General features: G+C 34.7%; 4 protein-coding genes across 4 annotated transcripts in view; 3 read left to right on the top strand and 1 right to left on the bottom strand.

Annotated features, from left to right (window-relative positions):
- Positions 1 to 1,323: 1,323 nt before the first annotated feature.
- LOTGIDRAFT_113430 (hypothetical protein) lies at positions 1,324 to 5,843 on the top strand (the record flags this gene model as incomplete). Its single annotated transcript, XM_009051591.1, has 8 exons — positions 1,324 to 1,561; positions 1,823 to 2,007; positions 2,192 to 2,351; positions 4,194 to 4,305; positions 4,473 to 4,623; positions 4,715 to 4,859; positions 5,232 to 5,397; positions 5,567 to 5,843. The coding sequence occupies 8 exons, from the start codon at positions 1,324 to 1,326 to the stop codon at positions 5,841 to 5,843; spliced, it is 1,434 nt and encodes a 477-aa protein (XP_009049839.1).
- Positions 5,844 to 8,115: 2,272 nt separating this feature from the next.
- LOTGIDRAFT_113640 (hypothetical protein) lies at positions 8,116 to 11,706 on the top strand (the record flags this gene model as incomplete). The annotated part of the gene is made up of 8 exons (XM_009051590.1): positions 8,116 to 8,272; positions 8,501 to 8,685; positions 8,799 to 8,958; positions 9,097 to 9,208; positions 9,549 to 9,699; positions 10,067 to 10,211; positions 10,740 to 10,905; positions 11,475 to 11,706. Coding segments are annotated over 8 exons (1,308 nt in total), but the record flags the coding sequence as incomplete, so codon positions are not given.
- Positions 11,707 to 17,140: 5,434 nt separating this feature from the next.
- LOTGIDRAFT_158431 (hypothetical protein) lies at positions 17,141 to 18,076 on the bottom strand (the record flags this gene model as incomplete). Its single annotated transcript, XM_009051589.1, has 1 exon — positions 17,141 to 18,076. One exon carries the CDS (start codon positions 18,074 to 18,076, stop codon positions 17,141 to 17,143), a length of 936 nt encoding a protein of 311 aa, XP_009049837.1.
- A 2,787-nt stretch (positions 18,077 to 20,863) lies between these two features.
- LOTGIDRAFT_158430 (hypothetical protein) overlaps positions 20,864 to 22,411 on the top strand; it is a gene marked incomplete at both ends in the record, with an annotated part of 8,421 nt that continues 6,873 nt past the window's right edge. Inside the window, one exon of the mRNA XM_009051588.1 lies at positions 20,864 to 21,046. Coding sequence (XP_009049836.1) covers positions 20,864 to 21,046 — 183 coding nt within the window. The remainder of the gene's footprint in view (positions 21,047 to 22,411) is intronic.

Here is a 22,411-nt window from a genome sequence, read left to right as displayed (position 1 = left end):
ATAACTCTGACAGGTGCTATAGATCTTGACGTAGGTAAGAAATTAATTCCACTTTTATTTCCTTGGTAAAATTTTCTACTTAAATACCTAGACAAGGTGTCTTAACAATTTTTCCTGTGATATACCGATATAAATTGCCTTTATTTTCTTCAATCAATGCATATCCTGTTGGAATGTAAAGAACGCTCAACTGTCAACAAACTTAATTGCTTCTCATGTTTATGTTTTATTTCAAGTCCTTAAAAAAAGCTTCATAACCTAACCTGAAAGACGTGCTCATAAACATGAACAACTATTTGAAAATTTGCTTAAACGATAATAAAGACAGAGATCTTATACGCTTTTAACTTTATTCTTTATCAAATAAGTTTTTTGTTCTAACAGAAGAAGTCATGTGGGCTATTCTACTGACGTTGTTGGTTTCTAGCTCTACAGCAGCAGATTTAACATCCAAGTTTGCTCTGAAACAACACTGGGACAACAATTTCGAAGGTTCCTTTTGTTTTCACTTAAAGTCTGACATAGTTGGTTATGAAATTTTTATTCGTTTTGATGGTGGGGTAAAAAACCTACAGGTAGGCATATTATTTTAATTGTTTTATAACCAGAATATATTAAACTATGAAGATCCGTCCAAGTAGGATGTCACATTGCAACAGTAACATTTCTTTAAAAAAAACTGAACGCTTAGGCCTACTGTGTAATTATGTTTTTTGTATTCATGGATAACAAAGCGCAAAATCATGATGAATAGAACTAAATCAACAAAAGCAAAAGTAAAAGTGTACTTCTGACTTAACATATCAAGGGAAGTAACTCATTATAAAATTAGAAAAAATACTTTATAATAAATATATTGAACCCTCTGGCACATTTATGTTGTTATTATTACAAAATTATATATAGCTATACCTCAACTACACATGAAACTAAAATATGTAAACTCCGATTCGATAAATACTTACAAATAATAGACTTTATTATTAATCAAGCAATGGGAAGCAAACTGGGTAGGTGCTCATCCAGAATGTGCTACCAAATACACTATGGTCAACAAAGAATCTAAAGGCGTACACAAGGCTGGAGAACAACTGTGTATACGATTTATGGGTAAAACTTGTGGTGCTGGTGATCCTTCTGGATCAGCAACCCTTAAAGATCTTTCAGATGATCACCAAACAGTTCCTCATGTTCAAAATATTGGTGGTATGTAGGTCATTATTTAAATTTCCGTATATAAATGTTCGTTTATTGACAAGACAAAAGGTCAGTGGTCACAGTATTAGTCAACTATCTGTGTTCGATGCTTGTTTTCAAGTTGTCATGTACAAGAAGTCATGTACATTTGACATCTCGGAGGCATTTATTAAACTTCGTCATCATATTGTTCTTCAAGGTGGTAAATATAATTACGCCGAGGTGTTGGAGAAGTCGATATTATTCTATGAAGCCCAGAGATCTGGTAAACTACCAGCTAATAACAGAATACCATGGAGAGGAGATTCAGCTTTAAGTGATAAAGGATCAAATGGTGAAGATTTAACTGGTGGATGGTATGATGGTAAGTGAGGTTAAAGTGAATAGCAAGTGAAAGAAATATGTTATCATAATAAAAGAATAGAAAATATGAAATATTCTTTTTGATATTAGATCTAAAACTATATTTTGAGAACGGTGACGAAAGGTGTCTCAAATCTTTGACTGTGGCAATTATAACTACACAATGAATTACAGTAAATGGTGGTTAATAATTTTTGAAATATGAATAAATCAATGAATATCAATCAAATCAAATTCTGAAACCGATTCACCTCATTTTTAGCTGGAGACAATGTAAAGTTTAATTTTCCCATGGCTTGGAGTACAACTGTATTAACATGGGGAATGATTCAATGGAAAGATGCTTATGAGAAAACTGGCCAATTAAACCATATGTATGAATCTATCAGATGGCCTCTGGACTATCTCATGAAATGCCACACGAAACCAAATGAACTTTATGTACAGGTATATAACGACTGTTTTTTATGTTAGACATATATTGGGAGTTATTTTTAAAGTAGTATTGGGTTATTTAAATCTGTGAAGGTGATGTTACCAGATATCCGTCATTACAAAGTAATTCTTACATCTGCCATGGTAAATACTCTTTCTTCAGAATGATTCTGGTGAATAAAGAATTTGTATTTAGGTAGGTGATGGTGGAAAAGACCACGGATCGTGGACTAGTCCTGAACGAATGCAAGGAAGTAGACCAGCATTTAAAATAGATACCACACGTGGTGGAGCTGATGTTGGTATGGAAACTGCCGCAGCATTAGCTGCTGGATCTATTGCTTTCAAAACAAAAGGTAATCAATGCTAGTCATGTTTAGCCTAATGAGGTTGGAGTCTGCGAAGTTCGCGAAACTTGCTACAATCCCCCAGGCGTCTAACCGTCAAAATCTTCTATCGAAGCCTGTGGATTGAGTTAATTTTAGTAGGATTACAGAAACGACGGCAGTAGGCTATGTGCTCAGTAAACATTTCTTCTTCTGTCCTTTGATTTAGTGTAGTGATTTTATTTTGATTCTGTGATCGGGTATGAAAGGACCACACCAAGGGATCAATTAACAGATGTTTATAAACATAAACAAGATATATACAATTAAAAGAGCATAATTAATTACTCTTAACTAAAATACTACATACTATATGCACCACTAAACCATAATCATATGCAGAATATGAAAATAACTAAACTATGCATAAGGCGGGCAACGCCAAGCAGGGTGCAATGAGGGAAATTTTGCCATGACTGCGGAATTAGCATGCTCTTTTTCGATTTCCAATTGTCAAGGGATCTTTAACGTGCACTGCCTGTTGCACACGGGGCCTCGGTTTATTGTCCCATCCGAAAGACTAGACGCTTTTTCCATGTCAGCCCCTCTTACCTCACTGACAAGGGGAAATCGGGTTGAAAAATTCGAAGGTATTATGTCGATTAATGTAGGGATTGAACCCTGGACCTTCAGGTTAACTCACCACGGCTCCCTATTTAAAATGAAGAGCCGAACCCTAGGTAACTATGGTAACCAATAGACAAGAACTATAAAACTATAACATACCTTAAGCCCAACGCAGACGAGGAACATTTCTGTCGACGAACCAAAACATCGAACAAATATATCTGTTTTCCGTTATCCGCAGACGACAAACATAATTCCGCAGACGACGAAAATTTAGCTCGAACAATAAGCCAGTGCCACGGAAAATCACATGACCTCAAAATGGCGACGTCCAGAAGAAAATGTAAAATTGCGTTAGCTATTTTATTAATTTTAAAAAGACGCCAACGTAGACGGCGAAATAGGAGCATTAGGATCCGTACCTGGATTCAACGTCGAAAAGAGCAGGGTGTGTTCGGCAACCTTGTAAATTTACCGGATTGTGCTTTTTCTTGCATCGCAGCGTACTTCTGGTTCCTGTCTGAATAGTCGGGCGACGAAATCATAAACAAACAGGCAGATTGCGACCACATATCTTCTAAAATCTGCTCCTTCTCCACAGTCCAAAATTTTGTGTTGGTAGATTCACTGGACGTCGCCATTTTGAGTGTCATGTGGTCTGGCTTCGATCGCTGATTGGTCTTTCGTCGATGAATGTTCGGCGCTAATGTTCGTCGTTAACGCAGACGGCGAACAAAGAATTGTTTTGGGAACAATTTTAAAAAATCAAACATGTTTGATTTCACGAACAATTCTCACGAACTTTTTTGTTCGTGTTTCTGTAATCCACAGACGGTGAAAAAAATGATGGAAACAAATTTTTTACGATTGTTCGCTTAAAATGTTCCTCGTCTGCGTTGGGCTTAACTAGATAATCCAAATACACAGAAACAAATATCCAATTCACAGTACATTGAAGGAGATTCAATATACAAACTCTTAGGAAGTTGAAAACACCATCCTTCCAGCTACTATGACTGAATTACAACAGGGTTGTCAAGTAATTAGTAAAATTCAGGTTGAAATTAGAAATTCTGAGGTGATGAAAACTCAGAAACAGAGAAAAATATAGGAAACAGAAGCAATGTGCGACTGATTGTTAGATTAATACAGTGACAGAAAATAACTTTATAAACATTAAATACATTTAATTTCACCCTTCAACAATTCTGTGGTACATTTTCACTGAATTATCAATGATTTCAGATAGTGCTTACTCCCATAAACTGTTAACTCAAGCCAAGTCTATTTATCAGTTTGCTAGAAAGACTAACAATCTATACAGTAACAGTGTTAATGCTGCTGCAGCCTATTACAAGTAAGATTAAAATATCCATGAATTGTTTAGTCAATAACTTCATTATGCAATATTCAACCACACTGCATGACTGATCTGTTGATCTGTTGATGTTCTTAGTAACTAGACGATAGTCCTGAAAGTATATCTTGACATTATTTGTAATGTGGTTTTACGATATAATGTAGGTCGAATAACATCACAGATGAATTAGGTTGGGGAGCCTTATGGATGTATAAAGCCACTGGTGATAAATCATATATAGCTGAAGCCGAAAAACATCATGAACCAGGTGCAGCTTGGGGTTTCTCGTGGGACGAAAAAACCGCAGGCGTCAATGTAAGTTATTCAGTGTCTCTTACCAGTCAAGCTAATGGCATTAATATCCGCTCCGAAAACAAATTACACAATTTTTTTTATCATATGACAGATGTTGCTGTACGAAATTACAAAAAACAACAAATACAAACAAGATCTTATTGATACATTTAAATCGTGGATGCCTGGTGGAGATTTACCATATACACCAAAATGTCTAGCATTTAGACTAGAATGGGGAGCTCTAAGATATTCTGGTAACGTTGATTAATGCTACTTAAATAGTCCGAAGTTAGAAATCAAAAGATAAATTTTAATAAGCAAATAATCACCATATCCATTACTGCATATTGACATTCACACAGTTTTAATGGGATGGACGTTCCTTACTGTGCAAAAAAAAATTAATACAAAATAAAAAAAATAAACGAAAAAGCCTTAAGTCAGTTTTTGGTCTTTTACGTCAAGATGAAAGCAATTTAGAACAATGGACGCTTTTGTGTACTCATAATTTTAAGACCTCTATCCCACATATAATGGCATAGTGTTGATAAAAACGTTGAATTTGGACATTTCTAGGGTATTATTGTTCTTGATAATCATTAGATATATAAATCTAATTGTTATAGCTAATACAGCTTTGATAGCTCTGATGGCTGCAGATCAAGGTGTCAATCCCGCCTTGTACAGAAAATGGGCCTTAAGTCAAATCAACTATGCTTTGGGTGACGCTGGTAGGAGCTTTGTTGTTGGATTTGGCAAAAATCCTCCGACACGACCACATCACAGAGCAAGGTAATATCACGATAATACTCATCCGAAAATTACACAATAACATGAACACCAACCAGAAAAGCTGACAGGGAACTTGCAATAAATCAGATTCTCGCTTCTTCATTTCTTTTCACGTATCTCAAAATTCATATTAAATTGGAATGATACATTTTCATATTTATCGTTGAAGCTCGTGTCCATTGTTACCAGCACCATGCGGTTGGTCTGCACAACAGAATCCCGGACCCAATCCACACACTCTTTACGGTGCCCTAGTTGGGGGTCCTGGTAAGAATGATGATTATGCTGATGACAGAAAGGATTATACAAAGAATGAGGTTGCATGTGATTACAATGCTGGATTCCAATCCACTGTTGCAGGTAATGTACTGCCTTCCGCAAGATTACTTCTAAACGTATCCAATTATGATACTCCTCGAGCCTGGTACTGGCCATGTTCCTTTTAAAGCAACGTACATTGACTAAGCTGGAAACGTTTCGGAATTATTCTTATAAGCGTTTTCCCTGGAACCTGAAGAAAACAGTGAGTAGATGATAAAACCAAATAATGTTATATTTTTCAGGTCTAATACATCTAGGTTTACACCATAATTTACCAACTGAATACAAAAGCGTCTGTAGCCACCATAGAAAATAAATCACTTTGTCACATACAGCCTGTCTTATTTTATTGTGTCGTTTATTGGATGCCACGAAAGCTGCTAATAATATTTAAGGGCCCTCACCACATCTATAAAGCAATGACTTAATTAATTTTTTTTAATTGGTTAAATATAACACAATTTAAGCGAACAGTTTTAAGTTTCAATCGGAACACTGACTAGACTAATATATAAAAGCAAAACCATCACTTGGTAAGAAAGTAGAAAACAATCTGTTAGAAAGAACTGTGAGAGGAATGGCAGAAATCAATGAGATGGGACATCCTATAGAGACAAAGTGGACATGATACAGGTTTTTTCTGGATATTTCCTTTACAACTAGAAAACGTGGAGGACAACTCCAGATCGTACAATAACTAAACCACTGAGGAACAAGTATAATCCACTCTGTTTATAGTTCTGCACATCATTTAACCAAGTGAACCAAGGGAGTGATGTTTTCTTTGGTTTAAAACGATCGTAGAGGGTTGATTGATCCATTAAAGTCACTTTTTTTCAAAAGCGAGGATAGTTGAATCTTACTTCTGTAAGTCTAACCGCTGTTTTACCAAGGGCTGTGGTGTTCACACCATTGATTACTAACTTACATAAGTCGGCTTTAAAAATATATAACTCCTCCTAACACACACTAGCCTACTATCGATGGGTTTTAATTCGGTTTCATTTTACGTGTATACAGAAATTTTGTGATTACAATCTTAGAGTGAATAATATCATTACATAAAGATAATCATAGACAGAGATAAGAACCGGTCGAAACTTAAAACCATCTGTATTTTCTTATCTATGGCTATAAAACAAAGGTGTTCTTCTATGTGTGTCGAAAAGCCCCTGGTACTACCATACTGAATATACGTAGGTAAGACACGAACCGTTTTATAGGGGTGTATATTAAGAAACAGTTTTAGCTTCTTAGTAGTCTTCTGAATAATAGTAGCAGTTTCTGTATTAAATATTCAATATCATTTACGTTATTTTATCTAATTTATATAATTACCGATAAGAAACAATATGAATACAAAAAACAAACATACAAAATGCTACCAATCCTGACTTACTTTACTTACTGAACTATTCATCAAAGAATGGTGTAGTAGGGTGATATATTACATATATAATGTTTTTTTTTTCAGAGTAAATAGTGGTCATGTGGGCCTTTTTACTGACGTTGTTGGTTTCTGACTCTTTGACAGCCGATCTGACATCCAAATTTAAATTAGTTAAACAATATGGACAAAAGTTCGAAGGAAACTTTTGTTACCATCCCACGTCAGATTTAATTGGTTATGAAATCTTCATCAATTTTGATCATGGAATAAAGAATTTACGGGTAATGATTCATAAATCTTTATTAGCCAGAATCGTCATTTTATTGTCTCAGTTATAGCAAACAACAGACAAGACAAAAGCTGATACCAAAAGAGAAAGAATTATGCTTACCTATCTACTGTATTATAGAAATTCAGAATTCTATAAATGAACATTTCGTAACGATTCTCAAAAATATTTTGGAATCAAGCTTATGTGACCCGCCAGAAAGAGTATACACGTATAATTAATTATGTATATTATATTCATTTCTTGGGCTGAACTTAAGAAACAGGCTAAAAAATATTGTTAAGATGTAAGTTTTCAATATTTTCAGCAGTGGGATGCCGAATGGGTTGGAAAACATCCTGATTGCGCCACTAAATATACGATTGTCAATAAAGAGTCCCGAGGTCTTCATAAAGCAGGAGTTGAACATTGTATCCGATTTATGGGTGAAATGTGCAACGGTGGTAAACCATCTGGAACAGCGATACTCAAAGATTTAACTGGAGATAACCAGCAAGTACCCAGTGTACCGGATGTAGGAGGTAAGCCCTATTTTCTTTACTCTAGTCTCAGGTTAAAGCATTACTGCTGAATCGTGCTGTTTATAAATACCATCGAAAATAACATGAGATACATAGAAATAAGTAAGCAATTGGCAAAAGGTTTGCTTATATTGTAACAGGTGTGTAGTACTCTTTTGAATATTCTGGTATATTTCTTTGCAGGAAAAGCAACTAAATATAACTACGCAGAGGTGTTGGAGAAGTCGATATTATTCTATGAAGCCCAAAGATCTGGTAAACTACCAGCTAATAACAGAATACCATGGAGAGGAGATTCGGCTTTAAGTGATAAAGGATCAAATGGTGAAGATTTAACTGGTGGGTGGTATGATGGTAAGTCACTCCTTTTCTTTAAGGTTATCTTAGAACTTTTTTTTAAAGAAATGTCATCATTAGCACTTTTCTACACCACAAACTCTAACATCTCGATTTTTCATCTGTTCCTTCATATTATACTTCTTCGCTTTCGTCACTATGAATGATGCATATTCGATTGGGGAACGTTTTTATATTTAAACCAAATGTTATGGTAGCATTTATGGACTTTGCATATATTTTCAGCTGGGGACAATGTAAAGTTTAATTTTCCTATGGCTTGGAGTACGACTGTATTGACATGGGGATTGATTCAATGGAAAGATGCTTATGAGAAAACTGGTCAATTAAATCATATGTATGATTCTATTAAATGGCCATTGGACTATCTTTTAAAATGTCACACAAAATCGAATGAACTTTATGTACAGGTAAATATTATCTTCATAACATTTAATTCTAAAATCCCCATGAAACCCCATAATTGTACATTATGACAAACCTTTATGTGTATCATGATTTCAAGATAGCTTTAATTTTGCAGGTTGGTGACGGCCATACTGACCATGCTTCATGGACGAGCCCTGAACGTATGTCAGGTAACAGACCGGCATTTAAAATAGATACATCGCACGGTGGAGCTGATGTAGCCATGGAAACAGCTGCAGCATTAGCTGCTGGATCTATTGCTTTTAAAACAAAGGGTAAGTTTGGTTTAAGAATATTTTCAAAAATTTTAGGCTGGACGGAATTTACTCCTCGAAAAGGTAACAGTGTCATATCGCCAACTTTTTGTCTTCTCAGTTGCCGGTCTAGTTTTAATACTGTTTTTATAATTGCAGACAGTGCTTATTCCCATAAACTATTGACACAAGGCAAGTCAGTGTATCAGTTTGCTAAGAAGAGTAATGATAAATACAGTGTCAGTGTTCATGCTGCTGCAGCTTATTACAAGTAGGTTTGTTTTATCAAATATAACCATCTTCAGATGTTGACTAATAAGCCAACTGGCATTCCATAAGACAAAGTCCACTATCAAAGAAGAAGACATGGAATGCTGGATCATACACGATGAGCTGAATAGTTGGTGGTACTTGAGTCCTACGAAGCCTATTCCAGACGACCAACTATATATTAAATAGAAATAATTAAGTGTCAGCATTTCTGAGAAACAGAAAAGAATATTACTTTCTTAACGTTTCGATTTTAATGAAACATTACGGCAGTTTGTTTATATCAGGTTGTATAATATGTTCACGTGCGAAATGGTTTTCATAGATTCATTTATTCTTAGATCCAGTAACGTTACAGATGAATTGACCTGGGGAGCTTTATGGCTGTACAAAGCTACCGGTGACAAATCGTATTTGGCTGAAGCTGAGAAACATCACGAATCTGGTGCAGCTTGGGGTTTTTCTTGGGATGAAAAAACTGCTGGGAACAATGTAAGTTTTGATAACGACAACCAGTCTGTTTCATACAATAAACAACAAGACAAGTTTAATGTCATGTTAAACTACTGAACCAAGAATTTAACAATGCAATCATAGACAAAACGGGCAGATGTGATCACTTTAAGGTAAAGAATGGTTCTGCGCCTGTTTTGAGTTTTTCAGTCTAACGTTCGTATTTTATTCTTTTCCTTTCGGTGGTTACGTACAAAGCTAATGGCTAATAAAACATTCGAAACGAAACTAATAAAATACGAACGCATGTTAGGTCTGATTTGAATTAGACTAGGAGTTTTTTTTAAAGTTTTTAACAGCAAGAAATACATGCAATAATGATATAAGCGCATTCTTGTCACTTCAGATGTTGTTTTATGAGATTACAAAGAAGGATACATATAAAAAAGATCTCATTGATACTTTCAATGCATGGTTGCCTGGTGGAAAATTGAAATATACTCCTAAATGCCTAGCATTCAGATTGGAATGGGGTGCATTAAGATATGCAGGTAAATTTGACACGTTCTGCAGCGTCATATTTTTTTTATAAAAGAGAATGTAAATTGCTACCCTGCTAAAATGATCATTTTTCAACCCTATAAAAAGATGGGTTTCCTTTATTTTCATTTATGAAAATAAAAAGGCCAATTCTTTTATGAATAGAAAGTAGAGGTGTTCTAATGACTTTGAAAAATACCAGTTTGTCTCACATGTCCATAATTAATCCAAAATTATCTAAATAAAAAGAGAAATACCAGCAGAATTCCCATTACTAACCGCTCAAGAAAGGTAAGTCCCTTTTTTGTTTATCCAGACTGTAAATACATGGACATTCATGTTTGGTAAAAACCCTTAATTATATGCAATAAGAACATAATAATATGATTAAGAATATAAGAGAATTCATTAGAAACACCAATTAATCAAAAAGTTTGCTTAATTTGACACTAAAACTAAGGAGACCCATCTTTAACAACCTTATCCTTAGTTATCGAAACATAAGTCCCTAGGAATTTACTAATTTATCTCGATTTCAGCTAATACTGCTTTGATTGCACTGATGGCAGCTGACCATGGCATAAATTCTGACTTGTATAGAAAATGGGCTTTAAGTCAAATCAACTATGCTTTGGGTGACGCTGGTAGAAGCTATGTTGTTGGGTTTGGCAAAAATCCACCTGAAAAACCACACCACAGAGCGAGGTATTCCACGTTCTCTAGAAATAGTTTCAATAACAGACCAAACTTTGTACGGCCAACACCACTAATCTATTGTCAAATATGATACATAATGCATCTTACATTATTTCAAATTTACTTAACAGTTGCCCAATAATTAATAAATATTATATTTAACCTATGGTTATTATGGATAGATACTTCTAGAATATTTATTTCTTTCTTCATTTGTTATCTTCATTTGAAATGTACATAATATTTTACTTTTATTTCAGTGAAATGAATACAGCCTCTAGCACACGGGGCCTCGGTTTATTGTCCCATCCGAACAACTAGACGCTTTTTCCATGTCAGCCGCTCTTACCTCAATGACAAGGGGAAACCGGGTTGAAAAATCCGAAGGTATTATCTCGACCTATGTCGGGATTGAACTCTGGACCTTCAGGATAGCGTGCGTCTAGCTCACTGAGCCACCGCGGGTCCTAGACAGGGGAGCAAGAAGAAGACAGTGCAGTTATGTATTTATACCCTGAAGAGATAATGACACATTAAGACATATCATGATTGTCTAATATTTTGAACTTATGTTTCAGTTCCTGTCCCTTGACTCCAGCACCATGTGGTTGGACAGCACAACGAAATCCAGGGCCCAATCCACATACTCTTTACGGTGCCCTAGTTGGGGGTCCTGGTAAGAATGATGATTATGCTGATGACAGAAAGGATTATACAAAGAATGAGGTTGCCTGTGATTACAATGCTGGATTCCAATCCGCTGTGGCAGGTGAGGTCCAAACGCATTTTTTTTTATATTTTGACTCCTGATAAATGAAGTGTACCAAAAAATTGAGATCAAATATTTAATATAATTTCAATTATTAGAAAGAATAGAATCACGAATTTATGACCATATTATCGTCTGTTTCAGGGCTTCTACATCTAGCTATACACCATAACTTACCAACAGAATACAAGAGTGTATGTAATCATCATGTATAGAAATAAAAGACTTTAAACAGTGAAATGAAACTCATTAATTTATTGTGTGTTTTTTATTAACAAGTTGTATGCCTTTGTCGGAAAACGCCTCTTTTATACAACTGATTGAAAGCCTGGGTGGGGTTATTATGGGATTTTTACTAGTTGTCAAGAGAGCGATAAAATTGTTCCGTACCACGGAAATCGTTAGATTTCCTCGAGTAATGGAGAAGTACGTGTGTTTCAAACTGTAGATGGTCTAGATCTAATATTATCGCTTGCTGAACTGAGTCTGCAACCCTTATTTCATTATTTCATCTTTCAAAACACACATCCCTTTGACGCATACGTACATGTTTTCCTGATTTCCAATCCATTTTGCTGTTCCGGAAACATAATTAAATCATCTAAGGATAGGCAATTCTATATACATTCAAAGACATTTTATCAAGTTTATTGATGAGAAAGGAAATACATTTTTTCAAAGCGAGAGGATGGTGCCGACCTATGTTTCCAAACACATGATTTTTGCAAATAGTGTCTTAGTATGATTAATGTTCTTGATTCAACCTGTAAACCAGATGGAGGGAACAAAGAAATTTAATGATACTCCAAGTTGTTTCCAGAAGTCATCCATTTTGTACTTCATATAGCCAGGCTGTTTTTCTGATCTATCGTGTCTTACAGTTGTATAATGCTGGTAAGTGTTTATATTGGTTTCAATGTTGTTGACAAGTCTTCTCTTGGATTTGTTAAATTTCAGAGACACCATTTTACACTATATATCTGGAAAGAAATAAGATTTAAATGTCTCATTGAGAGATGGAGACAATATATTGACTCTCGGTTATTTTAAATACAATATTGAAAATACGTAATACACAATAATCTTATGCACTACGATTTTCAGAAGTAGGAGATAATCACATTATTTTGTAATATAATTCTAGATTTCTACATGGGTAATGATTTACTTTAAAATAGATTAAGCCTTGAAACGAAGTGTCTAAAAACGTCAGTTTAGTCTCATCTGACAAACAATAAATATTGTTCAAGCTTTTATGCGACATATATATTGGAAAATCTTCAACGAGTGTTGAATTTCGTGTTTAACATAGAGATATGGCAAATGAATTGCTGGTCTGAGTCCATAAAGCTGGATACCAGGATACCCGTTAACTCACTTGGCCTCTTTCACTTCGCCCACGCGTGGGAACTCGATGATTCCGTCGTAAAGTTTTTAGTTGCAATTGTGAAGATAGCCTTGCGAAGCCCACCAGCAGCTTTGATTGCAAGTACAAATCATTGTTTGTAGCCTGTACAGTGGGTATGAGCCAATTGTGAACAGACGGAAGAATGAAAAATATGCTTCCATACTACGTGTGGGCATATAAAATCAAAAGAGTCCAAAAAGGATTGTTGCTTGAAGAGTGAGCAAAAGTAACACTAAATGGTTAATAGAGTGAATACACTTAGTTGAAAAGGACATTTTGGTGAAAAATTATCAGATCATTTTGCAAATCGAAAGAGATCATTTTCATAATGACATTGACCCACAAAATAAAAAGCAAAAGAACCCGTAAAAAAGTGTAGCCTGTAGAGTGAGCACGAGCCAAATGTGAACGCACCGACGGACCGCCAGGGTGATTACAATATACGAACAAAATATATTTGTGGGCGTGTAAAAAGGGTCGGCAGTTTCGTGAGGGCAATCAATTTTTCGGTGGGGGAGGAGGTTGGTCTGTTTTATGCCCAATCAGAATATGTTATCCATCTTGTGGTCACTGATGTTTAGACCTACATGCTTGCGTGTCTAGGTCAAATTATAAACAATGTTCATTACGGAATGTTATACTAAAAGCGATATTGACGTATTACATGTATTAATTTATCACTTTCATGGAGTTATCACCTAATGCGACAAAGCAATTAAGTATGAATCAACTTCCTATTTTACAGGCTTTAATCGCTGTTTATTCATAAAATGAAATGAGAAATACAAAACAACATCCTTGTTTTTGTCTCATAAATTCATTGTTCTCCATTCCAATTATTTACTTTAATACTGGGTGTTAGAGGTTATGCAAATTAATCGTTTCTTTATAGTTGGAAATCTAAAAAAAGTGCCGATGTCCTGGCAAAGTTTCCCCTACGCTGCATTCGCCTTTTCATAAGCCCAGAGGTTCAGAACGGTAGAAATCCATTCATTAAGATTGAAAAATGAAACTATTCCTAACGACTGCAATTGGAATTTGAGTACAGGTTATTCATCTCAACTGATTTATTAGAGGACTGTATCCCTTTAAATCCTACCCTGACTAATCAGTGTAAAATGCAATGAATAAATCGAAATTCAAATATTTTCTTTCTCATTGATTCGCGAATAAATATATAGATGTAACTAACATTGGTAATCCAGAGTACTATACAATGTCACCCTGGCACCTGCATGATGTCCGCGCAATGACAAGCACTTAATTGTGTTGATCAGTAAAGTTTTCGTGAAGAAGCGTGAAGAGTGTGTGATGGGTGCAGGAGCGTGTGTCATGTCGATGAGAGGATTAAAATTTTTCTTCAATGCATACATTATTTCTTGCTATACCATATATATTAAATCGTGTTTTCCGGGTCACTGAGCACAATCCAGTTATTATTATTCATATTTTTTTATTCATATAAACAATATTTTATTTTATTAGTGAAAGGGGTCGAGAAACAGGCTTATTGTAGTCTATGTCATCCCTCCCCCAATTTAATCTATATTTACACACATACACATAACATATACATTTACATAAACCAAATACATGTATACATTTACATAAAACATACATACATTTACATAAAACATAAACATTTACATAAAACATTTACATAAAACATTTACATAAAACATATACATTTACATAAAAACATCACACTGCTCTTCAACCGGAAGAAAGGCTGGAATAAAAGTAGCAGAATTTAAATAGATAATGAAGATAGGTTAAGCTAAAATCGGTTTGTTTTTTTCAATGAAAAGATAAGTTTGTTGAAGTATTTTGATGTTGATATCGACAGATAGAGTTGAAGAGCCGTTATTATTCATATGGCAGTGATAAGGGACAAGATTACTGAAAAATCAACTCATAGCGATGGCGAAAACTCTTCGTGATAAAAGAAATCATCAACGTTATATCATTCAGTTCAATGGTACGAACATACAACACAACTTAATCGACCATCAAAACTCCTTCTGCGATAAAACAAGCATGTCTATGCAAACTGATGCTTTACACTCTTCGGGCCATATTAGGACAAGAGCATTGAGCGCACTGTATCTTTAAAGGAGCGTCGATGTCGGTCTTCACTGTTTACAGCACAGTATTGTTCGTGTCAGATTTTTAACAGATAGTTTGAAAACAATTTATCTCCACCAAACTTGCGAGGTACGGTATAAGGTTGTTTTATTTACCAAATTCCTTGGAAAAGCATCTCTATCGGTGTAGACGTTTTCTTCATTGGCGAGTGAGTTCTATAAAGTATCTGATGTACTGTACAGTCGATGTGACGGTAGTGAAACACGGATTTATTCATATGTAGTTGGTCCGGTTGTTAGACCACACTGGCAACATATGGACGGGGTTAACTGATAATTTTGAATCGGTCGCTCTCCAAAACGGCTGGACGTAATATCGAACAGATACTCCGTAGAAGAGGGCAATAAATCAATCGGTGGTTCATAGTGCTAATGAAGATGGTTGGAAGATGGGCTGAGAATTGTTTTGTCCTGTGATGACCGACATCGATGCGTCAAGGGTTCCAACATAAACATGGCCTGAAGTGCGTAATTGCATGCACATGTTACCATGGACATAATTGTTGCAAAGCAGGAATTTCGGTGGTCGAAGGGGTTGCTTAGAAATTAAGGAGCATCTTGTTATATATTCATGAGGGTCGACATGATACCACTGAACTCAATTGTCAATTTAACATCGACATTTCGCTTCCAATGTATACTGTCTGAAAACCTCACATTCAGATTGAAGAACGGAACACAATTTTATGGTATACTACTCCTTAGTTTTATTACACACGACGTTTCAACAATCTACATTGTCATCTTCAGTTCATCTATCAGACTAATCCAGTTCAGTTAGTAAATGATAGCGATTGCCAATCGCTATATGCCCACTATTGTAATAGCAGCGGTTGACAAGAGCTATCAATACATGAAATATTTCGAGACTAACATTTTCAAGAAAACAGCTCTCTATCGTGTCCACAACACATTTTCAACAAAAAAATGAACGCGTTTTGAACAACGATGGCAATAACTCCTATTAAATATTGTTTTGGAGTTTCAAATAGGGTTCAACCTTGGGTGATTGCAAACTCTAACACCAAGTTTCTTCAAAATCCATCTAGAAAACAACTCTCTATCGTGTCCACAATAAATTGAACTCGTGGTTATGTATAATTCTGACATATTCCCAGATACACACTTTCGTTGTCTTTAGTTATTCTCATAGCATAACAAGCCTCTGAAGATTATTAAGATTGAAAGAACAATACTTGCTTCAATTCGAAGGTTTCTCACTTGTGATCCACCACCACAAAAATACATTTTCGAATTTGCAAATGCAATGCACTAAATCTATTGCATCGTAAAGCTTAAATTGGTACTTTTTCCTAACAAAAGGTATCGCAATAAAAAAAATAATTCCGACTCAAATCTCGACAAATCAGATTTCAATTGGACAAAATACTGGAGCCACAATCGTGTGAAATTTTTACGAAATCAAGAACAAGTATTAAAAAAATCCAGCTAATCATGCCCAATTCGAACTAAATGTCTTCTTTTAAAATGCTGCTACTATGCCATCTTTTTCCTTTTGACGAAGTAAGGGTCAAATCATCTTACCTACAGCACAATCATACTACCGAGTTAGTTAGTGATACATGCAGAACAAAACATGAATAAATATAGAAAGTATTAAACAATAAAGTGTTAATGTTTATAATTATATTTTTAACCAGATCTACAATGAAAATACACTGACATTGAAAACATATTTCTCTTTCCTCGAACAATCACACATGGTTCACCATTACCTATCTTGCAGAATTTGTTTATCATCATCTTCATTTCTTTCGAAGTTCTTTTTAAAAGTCACCTTAAGTATCTTGTTAAAGGGACAGAAGCGGGATTTTCGTGAGTAAATCATACCGTGGTCTCAAAAACGTGCTTACATGTTTTCATTGTTTTACTACGTATTTGAGAATTATTCACTGTGCTGTTTTACACTTTACTATTTATAGGTGCTATTTTTGTTATTTCATTCCTTTTACAACAATAGCATAACATCCCTTTAAACGCCTTACGAAAATCTTTATTTTTAACAGCGTAGACCATAAAATTCATGCCTGAATTAAGAATGGCAATGGGTAAAGTTATATCAAGGGCAATATACGGCAAGTCGCTTGGAATGGAAATAGTAACACAGATAACAACTGGTAGCCAACACATTAGAAATATACCATAAACTAAAAATAATACTTTAATAATCTTCAAATCATTTATTATGGTCTGATGATGAGCTTTCTGGAGCGATTTCTGCTGTTGTTTCGCAACATAGAAAATATAACCGTAACACGAACCACCTAAAACAAAACAAATCATTACAGGAACAATTTGTCCATAAAGTCGGAATTCTTTCGACAGTACCAATTCAGCCCGACATTCACCGTTAGGCACCCATCTATTGTCATACAAACAAACAGTTCCATCTATAACAGCTATCGCTAGACAGATACATGTTACTATTGCGGCTTGATTGTAAGTAGCGATCCTTTGATATAAGAATGGACGTCCAATAAATACAGCTCTGTCAAAAGCAATCACTACTATTGAACAAATGGACAAATTCACAGAAACGAAAAATGTTACATTTCGCCACAAACACAGTTCCATAACAGTATCCAGTAATCTACGACCTTCTGGAAACTCAAAAAGCATTTGATACGGCAATAAAAGTCCAGCTATAAAATCAGAAAAAGCTAAGAGAGCCACATAACAATTGGATACAGATCGTAATGCATCTGTCTTCCATATCGCAATAATAGTCATTAAATTTCCTCCACAAATAAAAATGAATAAAAAGGTGTACACAACAACAAATATGATATTCGTTATTTCAAATGTATACGTCTTACAACTGTCACACGTAGAATTCATGGTGATTTATATTCAAGGTTAAGATATTATTATTCCATAATTAATACATAAGATGCTGCTATCAGAAACTTGAAGATAACACGATTTCAGTATCACTACCAGCTGTCTGACACTTTCCGATATTTAAGTTTCTCCTTTCTTTCATTTTGTTAATCTAATAGAAGGATGTTGAATTTCATTTTAAAATATCTTTTTAATTGTGAAAAGTAATTAGCAGCATAATCAAACTTCACGAAGAATGATCAAAGAAATGCCCAATTCACTTAAAAGGTTCTTCTGGTAGAAACTCAATATTATATAATTGTTAACCAAATATTTTGAATCCACTGATTTAGAAAGAGCACGAAGGTAATTGACTGTTTCTGCCGAACAAACATCCAATATATCGAGTTTTTATCGAGATTTAAACGACTGTTTACACTATTGTTATAGTAACAACTGGGGTATATTACATTTCATCATCAATAACCAGGAAACATTTCACTGTCAATGTAAGGGCGTGTGGAAAAGTTCGAATTTTTTTCCTACATAGTCCCCGTCATAGTTTACACACTTTTGCCTCCGGTGTTGTATGGTCAAGAAAAGATTTTCTACAACCACAAAAGATAAGGTCACACGAAGGTAAAATGACGTCATCATTAGTAGAAAATCGCGACTGGCTAATTAGTTTTTCATTTGAGAAACAGGCTGAGGCCTGAGAAGCCAAAGAGCTACAAACTAACGAGCATAAATCTTTTGACAAGTCAACCTCGTGAAACGGACAAGTCAACCTCAGAAAACTGCCACGTTTTGCAGATGATTAGGTTTACGAGATGGTAAAAAGACAATAAAAACACTACGGTTGCAGTTCATATGACATTAAATGAATGTACTTGATTGTTTCAATCAGATTGAGGTGTCCCACTTACAACTTTTTAGTGTGTCGTGTATGTTGGGCGCAATTACAGCCTTACACCCGTAGTTCACAAAACGTGGCTTTCAATGACAATTCCATGATAGCTTTTAATAATATTGAAAAAAAAATATCCAAAAGATTCAGAAATAAGATATCTGAAGGTTTAAAGATACGACATGGTAAACAATGGTGAGATGTTTCTACTAAAGTTGTTGTACCTTGACTAATTGACAAATAGATAAATTAAGTTAATTGACTTTTCTTTAGATGTATTAACTGATTGAGGGTAACGAAGCATTAGATATATTAAAATTAAAACAACAAAATTAAACTGTCTTAAAATGGGACACATTAGGACCGGCATTTGTCAAAATACCACCCAAATAGTGAAACCTTTAAAGAATTAATATTCCTCATTATTTGTCAATTGAGTTTGGATTTTAACATTAGAAAATATTATTCACACGTCGATGAGTTAATGTATTTTGAAGTGGTTATTTCTTTCTAACCTTTCCTGGTTTGGAACATAGCTCCTTGTTTTATTGATGACTTGTAGTACACTAATTGAAATGTTGAGAGATCTCATTTTATAAAAGCCATTGAGAGCGCAAATCAAATGTACATTGTATATTATAATAACTAAAACTCGTTGTATTGATTTACAGGATTCCTTTCAGGCGTAAAAGTAACGTTTATATCTGAAGCAACTTTATGGAGTTGTAACATCAGAATAAAATCATTTGTACGGATCATTTATACCATACACATCACTGACCCGTTACAACCACATTTTCAAAGCACGAGAATTTTGTGTAGTGCTTAAACTCGCGTTTTGTTGAACCGGTCAAGTTGCATTTCCGCTATTTTACCAGTAGTCTCGTTTACACGTGCACAGTAATTTTTTTTTTGAAACACCTCGGTAATCATGCCAGTCGACACTAAAACGAAACCGAAAATTAACCATAAATATGTTCGACGTTGAATGTTCATTTGGGCAGTGAGGACAGACGCAACCCCAAATAATGTCTTTTCGGCCAGTGTCATTGCTGTTCAACAACAAACAAGAAGTCACAAAACAATTTTGATAGTTTGAGTGGGGTAACTTATGAACATATGTTTATTGAATTTTAACAGTTCAAAAGAGTGAACTGATCAATAAGGTTTATTATGACAAGATAAATGAGGACACATTCTGTAATAAAAAGTGGCATCAAGTGTCCAGAAGAGTAAGCATACCAAGACCAAAATCAAACTGGTGATTTTCATGGTTACGTTGGAGTGATGGTTACAATGGTTCCAACAGCCCGTGCAGGACCGGTTGTGAAAGTCAGCTGATTCGACAAGACAAACTTAAGGGTACTGAGATTATATTTGTAATCTGGAGGTTAAATTTGTATTGTTCCTACAGTCATGTTCAATACATGAAATATAATGAAGGCCGCTGCGGTTAAAAATAATTCAAGGACATAGACGTTCCCCAAAAGCCTTGACATTATCTTTACAAGTCATTCTCACGATAATCAGATAACGGGTAGGTTCTTGTCTGGTCGACTAAACTTTAGGTAAGAACCATTTACTATTAAATTATGTGTGATGTGTGCCAATTTTAAGTGATTTTTTGGCTTAATTTTTCCATGAATGCTTTTCATATGACTTATGTATTGTTAAATATGGTACAATTCCTCCTGTCAGGATCAAACTTGCATTAGAGTTTAAGCTGATCGTTCTTCAAGAGCAGACCTGAAATCCAGAAATACTGAAGCATTAGACCAATTTGTATTTCATTCTGTTAAAGTTCGCGAAATACAGCGGTATTAACTTGAATATATATATATATATATATATATATATATATATATCACATCTATTTTCATATTTAGATAATATTAAAGATGTTGTCGGCTATTATATTGGCCCTAGTCGCTAATAGTCTTGCTCAAAACGTGGATGTCAAGATGAAGCTTCTGCAACACTGGGATAATAATTTTGAAGGCCAGTTTTGCTACACTTTAACTCATCACATAGTTGGATGGGAAGTCATTATAAAATTTGACCAACCAATCAAACATATACAGGTAATTCTATTTTCAAGTTGTGTACGAGACTAAAAATTTACGCGATAGAAATCTCTGACTGTTGATTATTACAAATTTTAATTTAAAAAATCTCCAGTACGCCCCGTGGTGTTCTGTCTGTTAGAATCGTCATCAAAATACTAATCGTTTTTTATATACCCACATGGAAGGTTTTGCCATTAAAGTCACTTTAGACTTTGTTATCATTTTTAACAGCTGGTAGTGGACTTCCCTGACAAGCTATCTTTTATGCATGTTTTCCTTAAAGATGGGTTCCCTTATTTTCATTTCTGAAAATGAAAATGCTAATACTTATATGAATAGAAAATAGAGGTATTCTAATGACTTGGAAAAATATCAGGTGGTCTCACATGTCATAATTAGCTAAATTAGAAGAGAATTATTAGCAGAATTCCAATGAGTGACCGATCAAGAAAGGTCAAAAAGTCTTTTTTTTTGTTTACACTGAACAATGAACATACATGGACATTTATGATTGGTTAAAACTCTTTATTATAAGAACATAATGATATGATTAAGAATACACGGTAATTGATTAGAAACACCAATTAATCAAATAGTTTGCTTAATTTGACACTAATAAATAAGGAAGACTATCTTTAAGCAACATTGCACGATAATGATCATCTAGCCGTTTCTTTCGTCATTAATTTTGATTGGTAGAGAGTTTACTTCTCTACTAATTAGATTCCTTCAAACAAATTGTCGCGGAAAAATGTTTGAATAACTAGACACAAGATTTTAGTAACAAATTTGCTTTCTGATAACTAAGTCTCAAAGTTCACGGTCGAATTTTTTGTCATAAAGTGTCAATTTTTAAACAGCTATTATATAGTTTTCAGAAGAAAAATGAAAAGAATATGTTCTATAATCTTTACAACAGAATATTCACATTTGAAATGGCAAAGCGAGTACGACTACTCCGAATGAATTATCTCCTCTTCAATTTCGCCATTACCGGAAAAATCCCATCTGAAAAGTTTGAAAATTGCATAAGATGGACGGAAGTTTTACAATGCTCTGAATTTTTTTGTGAACATTAAGTGTTTGTGTTTGAAACTTTCTGTCAAGTTTCACATCGATGGATTATCGAAAAGGTGGTTGGTGCGTAACTGCTACATTTCTGGATAATTCAATGGAGGCCACCATTTGCAATCACGATCCTTTTACACCAAATGTTACGAGATTACTGATTGGATAAACTTAATAATGACGTATGGTTTGCCAAGGTATGTTATCAGTGTCTAATGACGAGAATATGGGATTATTCAAGCAACGGTTAGAAGTGAAAAATCGTACCGTTGCTTAATGAACATGTCTTCTATGATATTGAAGAGTAAAACA

This window comes from Lottia gigantea (assembly GCF_000327385.1).
Source record: "Lottia gigantea unplaced genomic scaffold LOTGIsca_17, whole genome shotgun sequence".
Taxonomy (NCBI): Eukaryota; Metazoa; Mollusca; class Gastropoda; family Lottiidae; genus Lottia; species Lottia gigantea.
This window is presented reverse-complemented; position numbering and strand designations above follow the sequence as displayed.